A 15,096-nucleotide genomic window follows, 5' to 3' on the forward strand; every position below is an offset into this window, starting at 1 on the left:
GAACATGCCCGCCGCAAACAGGGTTGGAAAATCCTGGCCTTAGTCTTGGAGAATGGACTCTGAACTCAGTGCATCCTTATCCATATCCTCTATAATATGGATCTTAGCAGAATATGAGGAACTTCTTGGCTGGCTTTCATTATTTTTCAGACTGCCTGAGATGAAAAGCAGTAAACAGACAACAAGATTATTCATTCAGTCCACTCCATAGTCAACATGTGCGGTTAGATTTTGTTTACAAGTAACTTTGAAAATCCAAATCCAGACATTTCATCCCAGCAAACCCCCTGCTGCTTAATTGTCTTACTGCAGGAGACTTTCTGTTCCTGAGTTATTGAAAATAGACAAAGCAAAGGGGGAACATTGTTGTTAATGTTTCACTTTGGATGCTGACTGGAGAAGCTGAGACTGAAAACTCCAGTGGTAGCTGAATGCTACTGTGTAACTGGTGCTGCACTTTAATGCCTTCTGAGTAAATGATCATTTATCTGCACTGTGTCTGTGGATCCACCACAGCAATACCCACAGTGGAACTAAGCCAAGCATCTTGCTTTTGAACTTGGCCACTGGATGTAGCAAGGTATTTTTAACATTCAACTAGCCTGCTCACTTTCATGCTTATTTTTGGGGTGTCAACGGGGTAGTTTACAGTAAAAGACCATTACTTTGCCTGTGACACAAGTTACACAAGCAACCCTGAACTAACGGTGGTCGCTACATAACTGAACATGAAGCATTGATGTCAATTAAGGGTGTATGTGGCCACTTAGGCCTGAGCAAGATGCCATTTAGATAACATTAACCAATATCTTAGATTAAAGAGAAATCCTTCTTTTGAACATTTGTGGATAGACACAAGTTACCATGTGCAATTTATTCTGTGAATAAAAACCAGTATGGTCCAATTGAAAACAACGTGTTGATTAACTAACAAAGAGTTAGAAACATGTGTTGATTAATTAATCTAAATTTTAAAAATGTTTTGTAACAACTCAGACAGGGCCCAAGTTGTGAAGTATGGAACCGGACAAATACAGTAGCTTCTTTGTTAGCTGTGAATTTTGTGCCCTTGTGTTGTCACACAGCCATAATCCTAATTAATATGCAAATAAGGGATAATGATGTATAAAGAGTATCATTTATGCTATTCCCTAACCCACACCAAGCAGTAGGTAAATTGGCAATCAGAAACTGAAACATTACAGTTTCTGCATGTTCAGTTTCTAGATGCCTGTAAATTGCTACTGAATTGGCTCAAAACAGAGCGATCCAGATTGTGTCAAAGCTGCCTTGCTGTCTGGCCTATGTCACGTTTAGGATAAGAGTGTAAAGTTGCAATGAATGTAATGCAAAGAACAGCAGCCCAGAAATTCGGTTTGCTTCCCAGACTAATATCAGCTCTGGTGACAATTTTCAGGACCTCTGCGCTGGCAAAAGAAAGGACTTGTGTTTATATCATTTCTTTCAAGACCTAAGGAAATCCCAAGGCCAATGAGTACTTTTGAAGTGTAGTTATTGTAATATAGGGAACATAGTAGCCAATTTACAGACAGAAAGCTTCCCAAAACAACGATAATTATCGGATAATTTATTTTAGTAGTGTTTAGTGAGGGATAAATATTGATCAGGACACCAGGGAAAATTCCCCTGTTCTTCTGTAATAGTATCATGGGATTGTTTTTACTTCTATCCGAGATCGAGCTTTGATACAACTCGTCCGAAGACCACACCTCCGACAGTGTAGCACTCCCTTGGGATTGTACTGCAGTATCAGCCTAGACTTTGTGCTCAAGGGAAGAATTTTCCCCCCGTTGGGGCAGAAGTGCAGGAGCAGGCGCGGGCAGGTGTACCTCTGATTGGCGCCCCCAATCAGGTGCGCGCCGCCATTTTACTGTGTGGGCGGGCCCTGTGCGGGCAGGGGGGGGACTCCCTCAGCCGGGAGTGCGCTCTTTTGCGCATGCGCACGAAGGAGCGCACTGATCTCCCTGAGGTTAAGTGCTGCCTCAGGGAGATTGGCTCTAAATTTAAAAATGTTAAAGAGACAAAAACAAGATTTCCCTGACACGTCCCCTCATGTGACACTGTCACATGAGTTGGGACATGTCCATCACTTTTAGTGAACCCTTTATCCCACCCGTGGGTGAGGTTTCATGTTTTTCTTAAGCCTGCCACCTGCCTGCCAATCTTAAGGTTGGACAGGCAGGTCCATTAATGATGTTAAGTACTTTTTAAATGGCCTCAATTGGCCGTTGACAGGTCGGTGGGCACACAGCTGATTCAGCTGCGCCTCCGCCGACCTGAAAATGAAAATGAAGCTGGGTGACGTCGGGGGTTCCACCCAACGTCATCCCGTGTCAGCAAGCAAGCCCCGCCCCCAGCTTGTTGACCTAAACATCCTGCCCCAAGTCTCTGGAGTGGGATTTGAACCACAAACTTATAACTCAAGAGACAATAGTGTGACCAACTGATCCACAGCTGAACTCAACCAACCAAGCTTTTCTCACAACTATTGTGTAACTGAAGGGCATATGTCTAAATGTCTAGTGAGAGTAGAATTGGGCTCAGCCATGAGATCGTCCCTAATGAAATCGCTTGCCAACATTCATTGTCTATCTCACATATGAGGAAGGATCACTTAGTCAAGGTATGGAAAAGGAAAGCTAAAGTGGTTGTAATCTCTATGTCATCAGTCTCTTGAAACATTTATAGTGATGTAATGAAGCCATTATAGAACTGACCTGTATACATCTCCAGGTGAAAGAAAACAAACAAATTTGAAGTCTATCAAATGGCTGTAATTGTGCAAAGTGATTGAAGCCGATTGAGGATGCAGCAGGATTTATCAGCATCCATACCAGTCCCAGTAGACATAGGAGTTAATTAACTTTTACTTTTTGAAAAGCCTCCTGGTGACCCAGACTAATCAACTGTATTCTTTTGGTAGTGGGGAGAGAGGGAGGGAAGCAAAACAAAAGGATTTCTGTATTTGCCGTTTCCCTTTCTAGGAAAATCCCATTGCAACAAGGCAGGGACAGAAAACAGGAGTGAAAATAAGTTGTGAAAATTAGTAAACTCTTTTCACACAATCAGAAAACAAAGTTTGATGGCGCTTCACTCTCTGAGTGTCAGGGATGGGAGCGAGTTGCACTGCTTGGTAATTAAGAGAAGGTGGGGAGAGCCTCAGTTTCTGAGTTAGGGAGTTCAGCTTCCTAAGTGAGCAAGGGGCGCAACACTGTGTAATATTTTATGAAAATAACTTGAATTGCGCTGCTAAGATTATTTTTGGTTGAGTGCACTGCTGCATCTGGGCTGTGACATTAAATTCTACAGAGTCTACAATTTAGCTTTGATTAAGGAAAACCATCTCCATTTTTATGTATTTGCATGTTCCTGGATTTCCCCAGCCTCACTGATGCTATTTTAATGTAACCTTGACATTCTCCATTATCGTGCAAAGTGTTCAGCTCTGCAATGAATCTATAATTAACTTTACTGTCCAAGGACCTTCACTTGATTAATCCAGGTAACCATCGCCGCAATGATTCAGCTACATAAATATCATTTTTATTTCTTGTCTAAATCTAAATTGAAAAGATTAAACTCATCACCCTGTTTGGTGTGTCCAACATCCTCTCCATATAAGTCATTCAACAGCCAGCTGAGGATATAAATCTCATATGTCTTTAACATTACAATTTTTTTTTATTCATTCGCAGGATGTAATTAATTTGTACGTGCTCATTAAGGTTTCAGTGATAGTACTTTCATCTCTGAGTTATTAAGTTTGGGGTCGAGACCCACCCCAGAGGCCCAAACACATAATCAAGGGGTGCCACTTCTGTGCAATACTGAAGGAGTGCTGCGGTGTCAGAAATGCCGTCTCTCAGGTTTGTAACAGAGGGTTTGTCTGCGGGAAAGGCAGTTCTCCCCAGTGTCCTAGACCAGAATTTATCGTTCAACCAGCATCATTAAAACCGCTGATCTTGGCATTTATTTCACTCCTCGTTGTGGGAGCTTACTGTTAAGCAATATGGCTGCCAAGTTTCCTATGTTACAACAGTGGTTGCAATTGGTTGTAAAGCACTTAGGTATTGTCCTCAGGTTTTGATATTGCTCGAGGAGGTAATTAATTGAGTTCCACTTGAGTCCGCTCATCTCAGAAGCAGGAACATCCAGAAAACCTCCTCTGAAGCACCCAATGGCAGACATGACCCTTTCCTCAACCATATGCTTTAAACCAGGGAACAGCTGCCAGACAACTACAGTGCTTTAATAACCACACTGAGATGTGCAACAGAATTTCAATTACATCAACAGAGTGGAAAGTCTCCTGTTTACCTCACTTTATTGAAAAAGTTGCCATCAATGCAAAATGAAAATTCTCGTTGAAACAATGGAAGTTCAAAATTTGAAGTCCATCAAATGGCTATAATTGTGCAAAGTGATTGAAGCCGATTGAGAATGCAGCTGGATTTGTCCATGTCCAAACCAGTCCCAGTAGACATAGGAGTTAATTAACTTTCATTTTTTGAAGAGTGTAGTAGTAACTCAGACTAATCAACTGTATTGTTTTTGGTAGAGGGAGGGAAGTAAAACAAAAGGACTTCTGCATTTGTTATTTCCCTTTCTAGAAAAGAGGGATTATTTCTCTCTGTTCTATTAATCCAATTGCAACAAGGCAGGGACAGAAGGCTAGAGTGAAAATCAGGAAACAAAGTTTGATGGCACTTCACTCTCTGAGTGACAGTGATGGGGGCGAGTTGGACTGCTTGGTAATTGAGGAAAGATGAGGTGGGGAGAGCCTCAGTTTCTGAGTTAAGGGGGTCAGCTTCCTAAATGAGCAAGGGACACAACACTGCGTAATATTTTATTAAAATAACTTGAATCACGCTGCTAAGATATTTTTCGGTTGAGTGCACTGTTGCACCTGGGCAGTGGCATTAAATTCTAGAGTCTACAATTTAGCTTTGATGAAGGAAAACTCGCTCTACTTTTATGTATTTGCATGTTTCTGGATTTCCCTAGCCTCATTGATGCGATTTTAATGTAACCTTGACATTCGCCTTTTGTTAAAACTATCGATGGGAGAAAACGTACCCCATTAAAATCAAAATATGAGCAACAAATATGTGTTACAAACTTTTATCATATATCATACCTGGACCCAACATCTCAATGTTACTGTAAAATGAGTTTCTAAGAGCTTATTTTAAGAATCAGCCCTGCTGTTACAAGAAAGTCATGGCAGCGATGTCCAGATATGGAGGAACTGAGATCTGTGCATCCAGATGGACTTTTCTGACATGTCTCTATTTCAACTTACAGGACCACTGTAACATCTCATTGCTACAATTGTTTGAGAACCTGACACTCGCTAGATTGGCATCAGCAACCCTGGGCTAAGGAGTGGAAAAGTCAGTCAGGGTGAGTGACCGACTTGGCTAAAGAGGATGTTGAATGCTGACAGGATCAGATTGGGCTCTGTTTGCCTCACACAGTCAAATAGCCTGATGGCTACAAGGTAGATGTTCTCTCTTAAGAGTTTCTCTATCCACAGATGCTGTCAGACCTGCTGAGTTTTTCCAGCATTTTCCGTTTTTATTTTAGATTTTCAACTTGCCATCCAGGCATAAAACTGGCATTGCAATTGCCCGTCCATTATAGAGGCTGCCAAATTTTCAATGAAAATCCGGTAGCTTCCATAGCAGCTGGCCGATTCAGCACATCAGCTTTACACCCAGGTGGGCAAATTGGAAACATATGTTCTCAGCATCTAGATTCATGCATAAAGAATTAGAACTTGGTGAGTTCGGCAAAGTCGCCAACGCCTGTAGAAATGCATTGCATGGAGCCTGTAGCTTCAGGAGAAGGGAGGGAAAATCAGAAATGGTGAAATATATTTTCTTCTACATCTCACTGTAAATATTTTGTTTGAAGCCAAAAATCTCAAGTTTATTTCTTGAACTAGTTTGTAAGATTTACATAGAACCACAGAATCAAAGCATTGTACAACACAGAAGGAGGCCTCTTGGCCCATTGCATCTGTGCTGGTTCTTTTGAAGAGCTGTCCAGTTAATCCTAACCCTATTCTTTCCCCATATTCCAAAATCTTCTTCAAATGTTTATTTAATTACCCTTTGAAAGCTACTATTGAATCTGCATCCACCATTCTAACGCGCAGTACACTCCAAATCCTAACCACTCATTGCGTGAACAATTTTCCTCCTGTTGCCTCTGGTTCTTTTGCCAATCGCCATAAAACTCTGCCCTTATTTTCTTTAAACTGTAATATATTTTGAAAAAGGGCCAGCGCAGATTTTTCATGCCTGTATTTTAATCCTCTCTTTTCTAATGGCTGACGCACTGGTAAAATTTCTGACATGCGTTCTTTCACAGTCATTAGCGATTGAATTCTTAAGTCATCCCAACGTTCAGTTATCGCTAACTGAGAAACTCTGGGAGCTCAGCTCCTCTCCTAGAAATCTGGGCAAACATCTTAAGCTTCTGAATAGTCACACAGATAAATATAGCTATCCAAGTCACATGGAGCCTCATGATTGCAACATTTTCTATTTTGCTGTTCCAGGAAGGTAACTTTTTTAATATGTTTATATACTCTTGGGATTATGGGCACTGCTTGTGCGGCCAGATTTATTGCCAGTCCTTAGCTGCCTTCAACATAATGATTGGCTCCATCCATCTCCCTGGCAACTGTCAGAGGCTGAAACAGACCATTTGCAACTTGTGTCGTATTTAACCCTGAGATGAACTTTCAGACAGATATCTGTTCTATTATTAAGCCTGCCCACTTCCACCTCCATAACATTCGGCGAAATCTTCCGCTGGGCGTCAGAGGCACTTGGTGGCGTGAGTGGACAATATGGCGAGGAGGCCAAAAATCTGTTTCAAGACGTCGTGAAGCCATTCTGCGAACATCCGCTCATCCCCCCGATGACAGACCGTGTTTCCTGCCATCAGACATCAGGAACCACATTGTAACACATCAGCATATCGTTATAAGGCCAGTCCGCCGGATTCATCCTCCCCCGCTGGATCGTCCGCCCACTTTGGTGTAGTTGCATGCTGGCATGTTTCACAACAGCATATAAAAGATGTGCACTTGCCGGGCTGCACTTTGAGGGGGGCTCGGGGTGAGCGTACCACAACATTGTGGAGTGCTTGTGAGGGACACCAGTTGGACCTCAAGGATGAGGTGCGAGGTGGGTGGGGGGCAAAAGCAGTCCTGCAGTTGAGGTCACCTGGTGGGGGAGGGGCAAAGACTGCCTGGTGGCTCAGGCAACTTTGGGGAGAGTGGGGGCAAAGGCTGCCCTGCAGTTGAAGGTGGCACGCAAGCACGTATGGGGTTGAGGAGGTGGGGGTAGTGGGCGAGGGAAGCGGCCACACATTAGGGACACCTTGTATAAAGTGACCATTCTTCTGCAGCTGAGACAGTTCAGACGCAGCCACATTGATACGATTGGAGTCGGGCCTCTAGCTTACCTGACCACTCAAACAATACAGAGGCATCAAAGTGCCACCAAGTGCTCCAGAGCTTTTCACCCCTCAGGCACAGACTGCAAAATAATGAGCATTTTAGTGGACTGCAGAACAGTTGGATGACTGGGCACGTTGTACAATCTCCTTGCTAAAGCTGGCCATGGAGTAGTGACTGGTGGAGGCGCTCACAGCCCCTTGCAATGTCAGCATCCCAGTTTGGACTAGTCTCCCCCATGGTTCAAGCTAACAGTGCAGCCTTGCAGTGCGGGTTAGGAGAATACCTGCGCCTGAGCTGAGAGCACAGCATGCAGTCCAATGGGCAAAGCTGCTGCCAATCGGTCAGGTGGAGTGGGGTGGAGGAAGGTGGGGTTTCAAGCACTAATCTCTCGCCATCCAAGTGGTCGCCAGCACACTTCGGGATGCGTTAGGGGGCCTTCAGACTTAACCAGGATAGGTTCTTAGTGCACCCATGCTAATCCACGTGTCTCTCTCTTTCACCCTGCAGGAGGAGTACATCAGGATCATGGAGCCTGCTGGACTAGCTGTATGCCTCGCGGTGTAGAAAGAGTGAAGACGACGATGAAAAGAGTGACTGAGGTGCCTGGCTGCACAGAGGAGCAGCAGCCTCTCGACAAAGGGGTAGCTGGAGCTCCCGCACACACTGCTGAAGAGCCACAGTGAGCTGTTGCTGGTCGGCTGGACCCAGGGTCTATAGACACCAGCTTTTATTTCTGCAGATGACCGAGAGCCAGTCTTTCTGAAGAATGTGCATGTCTAGGGAACTGGTCGGTCACATCTGCCAGCTGCTGCAGGATTTGGCACCACGTGGACATGGAGGGCATTCACTGCCAGTGGCCGTGAAAGTGACTGCAGAGCTCAATTTTTACACCAGTGGCTCCTTTCAGGGTCCTATAGGTGACCTCTGTGGGATATCACAAGCCTCCACCCACAAAGGAATCCATGAGGTCACGGATGCCATCTTCATGAGGGCACACAACTTTGTGCATATCGCCAGGGACCAGGAGAGCCAGGATGCAAGAGCGATTGGATTTGCCCAGATCTCATGTTTCCCACAGGTGCAGGGTGCCATTGACTGCACTCACGAGATGCTCAGATCTCCGGTGCAACTAGGGGTCAACTATATCAACTGCAAGGGATTTCATTCAATGAATGTGCACCACAACCGCATCCTGCAGGTCTGTGCATGGTTTCCAGGGAGTGTGCATGACTCCAACATTCTCAGTTGGTCACAGATTCCTGACGTCTTCCAGGGTCCACAGAGGGTTTCACGCATCATCGTAGTCTGCTGCGCCCTTTACAACCTGGCGCTGCAACGGGGAGAGGAGCTGGCTGAGGAGGAGATGCAGGGGCTACAGATCTCTTCCAATGAGGAGGGCGCCAATGGTGATGAGGGTGAGGAGGTCCTCAAAGGTGATGATGACAGGGACAAGACCCTGCACTGCCCAGATGAGGCAGGTGACCCTCATAGCTGCTAGATTTGTGGAGGATGATGGTGACATGCAGTGAGGAGACACCATAGATCCTCACAAAGCATCTGTGAACATTTGACTTCAGTCTGGCTTATGACAGTGCACACATCCTCTGTGTTAATGCTCCTGTCATGGAGACACAGTGGAGGCCCTAATAGTCATTCGATTGCAGAAGGACGGTGACGACATGCAGTGAGGATACTCCATAGATCTTCACATAGCCCCTGAGAATGTCTGGCTCCTGTCTGGCCAAGGGCAGCTAGCTTGCGCTCTGTGATCAGGGTCATATCATAGAGGTGCAACCATGAAGCTTTAAAAGCATCTGATCCTTTGTTTGCCTTTAGCACCTGAGCCCTTCAGCAGCACGGCATCACTGGTCACAGATGTTGAAGACAAGGTGCTGTGAACATACCAAGAGAATGATGGAACTCTGCCCACGACATTCTGGCAGCAATGACAAGCACCGTCGGGGTGCAGGCATCAGTAATGTGTCCAGGGAGTGTAAGGCCGGACCATCACTCCAGTGTGAGACTGCACAAAACATAGGGAAGAGGCCCTGGTCTGAGACACCTGTCTTTATCTTGCGCAGAAAGCTTTCACATCTGAGTGACACGACTGCTCATCAGAACAAGGAGCAATAGGCAAGGAGACATTCTTGGGAGTTTACTGGCAATAGTGAACATTATGTAGAAGTGATTAACACCCAAGCCTAGGCTTTGCAACCACATCTTATAACTTTCCTAACACTGCCGCTATGTCTTGGTGCTCCCCGGACATCCACAGTGGAGGTGGAGGCAGCCTGCTGACTGCTACACCCTGCCTGTGATGACCTTGGCGGGTGCCCTCCAGAGCGCTGAGACCTGGAGGGCCCTGGCCTGCTTTTGAGGTCCTGCTGTGTGGCAGTGGCACCCTGCTCAGTCTGTGGAGCTGGAGCTGTTAAAGTCATAGGAAGAGGGGATTCGGATGGGCTGGACACTCCCGGAGTTACCCAGATGGATGGCCTGGGGGCGCACACTTGCTGATCCTCCTCCCTATGGGTGTCCGAGGGCGCCTGGCTGACTCCTTGAGGAGAAGGGGAAGCTGGAGTGAGATCGAGCTGCCCCACACCACCCTCGCATACACACTGTTGGAGGCCAACTATGGCATCAGCGATGGAGTTCAGCCCACACAGCAATGCAGGAGCGATGTCCTGGACCAAGGTCTCCATGGCATCCTACCAGTGTTGCCCTTGGTGCGTTGGCATGCCGGCGCATGCACACCTCATGTGGATGTGCATACAGGCCAGACTGGGTAACGATGGCAGGGGGAGGTGATGGTGTAGTGGTATTATTGCTGAACTAGTAATCTAGAGACCAAGTATAACGCTCTGTGGAGCCGAGTTTGAATCCCACCATGGCAGGTGGTGGAATTTGAGTTCGATAAAAATCTGGAATTGAAAGTCTAATGATGACCATGAAACCATTGCCAATTGTTGTAAAAACCCATCTGGTTCACTAATGTCTTTTAGGGAAGGAAATCTGCCAGTTGAATCCACAAGTTAATGATGAGAGTGCCACCAACTGGGTCAAGTTGACTCTCAATGAAGTCAATTAGATAAACTTCCCCATTAAATTATTCTAGTTTACAATCATAAACATCAGAAATAAGAGCTTAAGAAAATAAATCAAGACAAGAAACTGCAATCTAGACCATCTACTTCAAGTTCAGTTATTCAATCCAAAGTTGTATTTTTTTAAATGTGCAGCGTTAGAGTAGGAAGATATGTGCAAAACATAAAATAAATAGCAGGATGAGGACCTGACCTGCAATGTCAATAAGCTTTGCCATTATTATCATCGTTGCTGTGTGTGTTAGTTGCAATATGCTTACCATAATTAACTTGAGCACATACAGGAATTGGAGGGTAAAAGACTCACGTGAGTAAAAGGGAGAGGTGGTGGGGGTAGCGAGAGAGTAAGCAGCTTCTATAAACACTATGAGGGTAATTTTCCCTGTCACCATTTGGGCAGCAGATTTAATTCATTGAAATGAAGAGAAATAAAAATTGGGCAGTTGCTATAACAAGTGGGACATCTGCCCCATTAATTTACCACCCAACCAGTCAAGGTTAAAATTACTTCCTATAAACTCAGATTGAAGACCTTGGTAGCACTGAGGAATGAGGTAAGTGAAGCTTGTCTGAATATGAATGGGTCACTGCTGTAGAAAATCTAACATTGAAATTAGCTCGACTGTATTTAGATTCTTTCTACGAACTGCCATCTGTGAATCTGTATTTCACTCTGGTCTTGCTGGAAATTCTCACTGCGTTTGCATAATGCTCCCAAGCGGATAAAATTGAGGTGTTCACAAAGTACCTGCAGATTGCACATTTCCAGCAATTTTACAATCATTATCCTGTGCTTCCAATTGCCTGTCACTTTAATTCCCCACCCCTCCCACTCTGACTTATATGTCCTCGATGTCCTATACTGTTCCACTGAAGCTCAAAGTAAGATTGAGGAACAGCACATCATCTTTCGATTAGGCATTTTACACCTTCTGGATGCAACACTGAGCTCAACAATTTCAGGCCATAATCTCTGCCCCCATTTATTTTTTTGCTTTTGGACAGCAGCTGTTGCTGACGATTCTGTGTTTTCCCATTTACACTTGCACAAGACAACTTTTATTTCTTGTCTCATTACCATCTCTTTTTGCCTTGCACTATCATCTATTTGTAATTTAATCTCCCCTGCCTATCGAAAATCTTCCCTTTTGTTCTTTCCTCCGTTCTGCTGCCTTTCCCTGCCTCAGTTAAAAAACTGTTACACCTCTTAGTGCTCCCAGTTCTGACGTAGGGGCGTTGACCTAAGTTGTTAACTGTTTTTCTCCCTCCACAAATTCTTCCAGACCAGATGAGGATCTCCAGCATTTTCTATTTTCCTCTCAGATTATCAGCACCAACAGTATTTTGCTCTTCTAACTCCAGGTCCTTCTTCTGTCTAACTCTCCCTGTAAAAATTTCAGAAGACAAAAATCTTTCTGAATATGGAATGAAGTACCGGGTTTCTCCATTCTCCTGCTCCTTCCTTTCAACAAGATCCTGCAACTTTAAATCTTCAAGACTGAGCCTTTGACGGATCAATAGGTAAATGTGCCTCCAATCACTTGTCACCAATTCCTTACAGCAAAGGATGTAATACTGTCCGAACACATCCAAATAGACAATTTACAGAGGTAATTTGAGATAGCAAAGCAGTTCCACAGTATCATCACACTAATTTTCAAACATGCTATTTTATAGGAAGCGTGTTTAGATAGTTATCTAGTGTCAAGGAAATAGGATTCAAAGTCATTTTTTGACAGCTTTGTCCTGACTAGGCTGCTTATTCAAAGAAAAGGAATACCGTATACTCACCCCCTCTGGAGGGTACGCCACCCAGCCCAAGTCTCCAGGAGCCGACATAGAATCCAGGAGGGTAACTATAAACAAGGAGAAAAACAACTGTAAGTCTCTGTGATGAGAATTAGTGTATCTTTGAGTGAAGGCCAGCATTAACTGCCCTGAACTTTTCAGAGAATTGGAATTTCACTGTGGTCAGACACGGTCAAAGCGGGAAAAAAAATTCCCTTAATTCCAAACTTCAATTAACTTAAAACTAGTGTTGAAAATAAGCAGGATTTGGATATTCTGAGCTGCAAACCTGGATAAATGTTCAGTTTTCACACTTGCCAATGGATGAGTAAATTACAATTCTAGTTGCTGGGTTCAACCAATACTTGAAGTAACTTGAGGTCCATAGGGCTTGCTGGATGCTACATAATTACTAGGGACACAAGGGTCACAAAGAATCTTTTAAAGTTCTTCATTCGGTTAGGAAATTTATGTTCTTGAGATGTTTGAGTTATAATCACTACAAGTAAGCATAGTAAATTGGAAAATCCACATGAGATGACTCTTAAATTGTCTAACAAATGCCTGCATGTTCTGTCAGCACAAGTGCAATTTTGAATGCCCAGTTTCAGGCTAATCTAAAACTGTGTCCCTGCAAACTATATTTGCATCACATTCACGATACATCAAAGTAGTGCATTCAATCGACATAAATAGAGATGTTTGACTTAATGCTCATTCTTTAATACAAATCCAATTACCAGCCTTTGGACTGAACAGATCTGTGTCCAGTTCGATGGTTTATTACATTCTAATCATTGTTGCAGGTTAAATTGTTTGGTACATATACCGAAATCTATTATTAGCAATATATGGTATATGGCCAAATAATGGCCTGGTTCATTAATTAAACATTTTAGGGCCAATACTTCATTTAACCCCAGTAGACTGTAGATTGTGCATGCTTGAACACATTCAACGATCTCACTTGGCTGGGCAGTACACATTAATTCCTAATAATGGCAGGTAATCAGATTTGTAATGAAGAATGAACATTATGTTCATGCCTCCATTTATCTTTAAAGTTGATGCGTTTGTAGTGTGATACAAATATAGTTTACAAGGTCTGGCTTTAGATTAGCCCGAAACTGGGTAACAAAAAGGGGGCTTTCAGAATTGTGCATGTGCATTTGTGACACGTGGTATCTATAGCAATTTTTTTTGTTCTTTTCGTGAGATGTAAGCACCACAGGTGGGGTCAGCATTTGTTGCCCATCCCTAATTGCCCTTGAACTGAGTGGCTTGCTAGCCATTTCAGAGGGCTATTAAGAGTCAACCACACTGCTGTGGATCTAGAGGCACATGTAGACCAAGTAAGACTTCCAGCCCTAAAGGGCATTCGTGAACCAAACTGGTTTTTCAACAATCGATGACAGTTGTCAAGATCACCATTCCCGAGACGAGCTTTATATTCCAGATCCATTATTTGAATTTAAATTCCACCAACTGCCATGTCTTAGCCTGGCCTCTGGGTTACTAGTCCAGTGATATTACCACTATGCCACTGCCTCCCCATAAGCATCATCTTGTGTAGACTGCCCTTGCCTGCAATTAATGCAACTGTATCCGAGAACCCAAAATTCATAACCTGTGAACAAAAGAATTACTAGATGAGTAAAGACCAAGGTTTTACTTCACAGAAATAAAAACAGAAAATGCTGGTAAAACTCAGCAGGTCTGACAGCATCTTTGGAGAGAGAAACAGAGTTACTGTTTCGAATCCATATGACTCTTCTTCAGAACTAAAGAGAAGTAGAAATTAGATGGGTTTTATACTGTTGAAGAGAGCGGGTGGAGCAGGTGGAGTAAACTAGAAGGTCAGGGATAGGTGCAAGCTAAGGAGAAATTTGACAAAGATGTCATGGACACAGGACAAAGGGAGTATTAACGGTAGTGTTAAAGACTAAGGAAGGTGCTGATAGTGGCATAAAGGTAAGATAGCAGGATGTGTTAAAAAGCAGAACAAAGCTCAGTGCTCTGTGAAAGCAAAACATACCAAGTGTCAGATGGCCCTGTGTGTGTGGGGGGGGGGGGGGGGGGGGGGGGGGATGCCCGTGGGAAATAAATAAAGGTAATTGGATTAAAAAAGGAGTGAAGATGGAAGAGAAGTTCATGGTCCACTCAGTTCAAGATTAGGGATGGGAAACAAATGCTGGCCTTGCCCAGTGACACCCACATCCCATGGAAAAAATAAAGGTGTTGCACCTTCTGCGGTTGCATGGGGGGGGTAAGGGGTTTGAGGAGTTGGGGGTGATGGAGGAGTGGACCAGGGTGTCATGGAGGGATGGGTTGAAGGGAAGATGGGGAACATTGCAGCAGGCCAAGGACGGACATGTGGACATGAGAGCAAGATGGTGAGTTGAAATGGCTTACTTCACAGAAATTCTGATAAAAGCACAGATTTCTTAGTGAATTACTTCTTCAGTTCTAAGAATTACCTGAGCAACATGAGTTCTATTAAATGAAGATCTTGGAGTTAATAAACATTGTGCCCTTAAAAATTAGTGCAATATTCACTTCAACTTCACACATTTGAGCAGCTGCATTGCCTGGCATCAAAATATAGTAGCTAATTATCGTGTAATCTCGTTCAGCACTAGAAAGTAACTTTAGTTAGGAGCATTAAAGCACCTCTGCAGAACCATTAATTGACACGATGTTTGGCTCCACTGT

At 44.0% G+C, this 15,096-nt stretch overlaps 1 protein-coding gene across 2 annotated transcripts in view; it reads right to left on the bottom strand.

The window, feature by feature from the left end:
- LOC144693693 (ephrin type-A receptor 3-like) overlaps positions 1 to 15,096 on the bottom strand; it is a 408,573-nt gene that overhangs the window by 380,502 nt on the left and 12,975 nt on the right. For both annotated transcript variants that reach the window (XM_078563602.1, XM_078563601.1), the window contains exon 2: positions 12,388 to 12,452. In XM_078563602.1, the coding sequence (XP_078419728.1) occupies positions 12,388 to 12,452 (65 nt within the window). The remainder of the gene's footprint in view (positions 1 to 12,387; positions 12,453 to 15,096) is intronic.

The sequence above is a fragment of the Cetorhinus maximus genome, chromosome 19, assembly GCF_964194155.1.
Source record: "Cetorhinus maximus chromosome 19, sCetMax3.hap1.1, whole genome shotgun sequence".
NCBI lineage: Eukaryota > Metazoa > Chordata > Chondrichthyes > Lamniformes > Cetorhinidae > Cetorhinus > Cetorhinus maximus.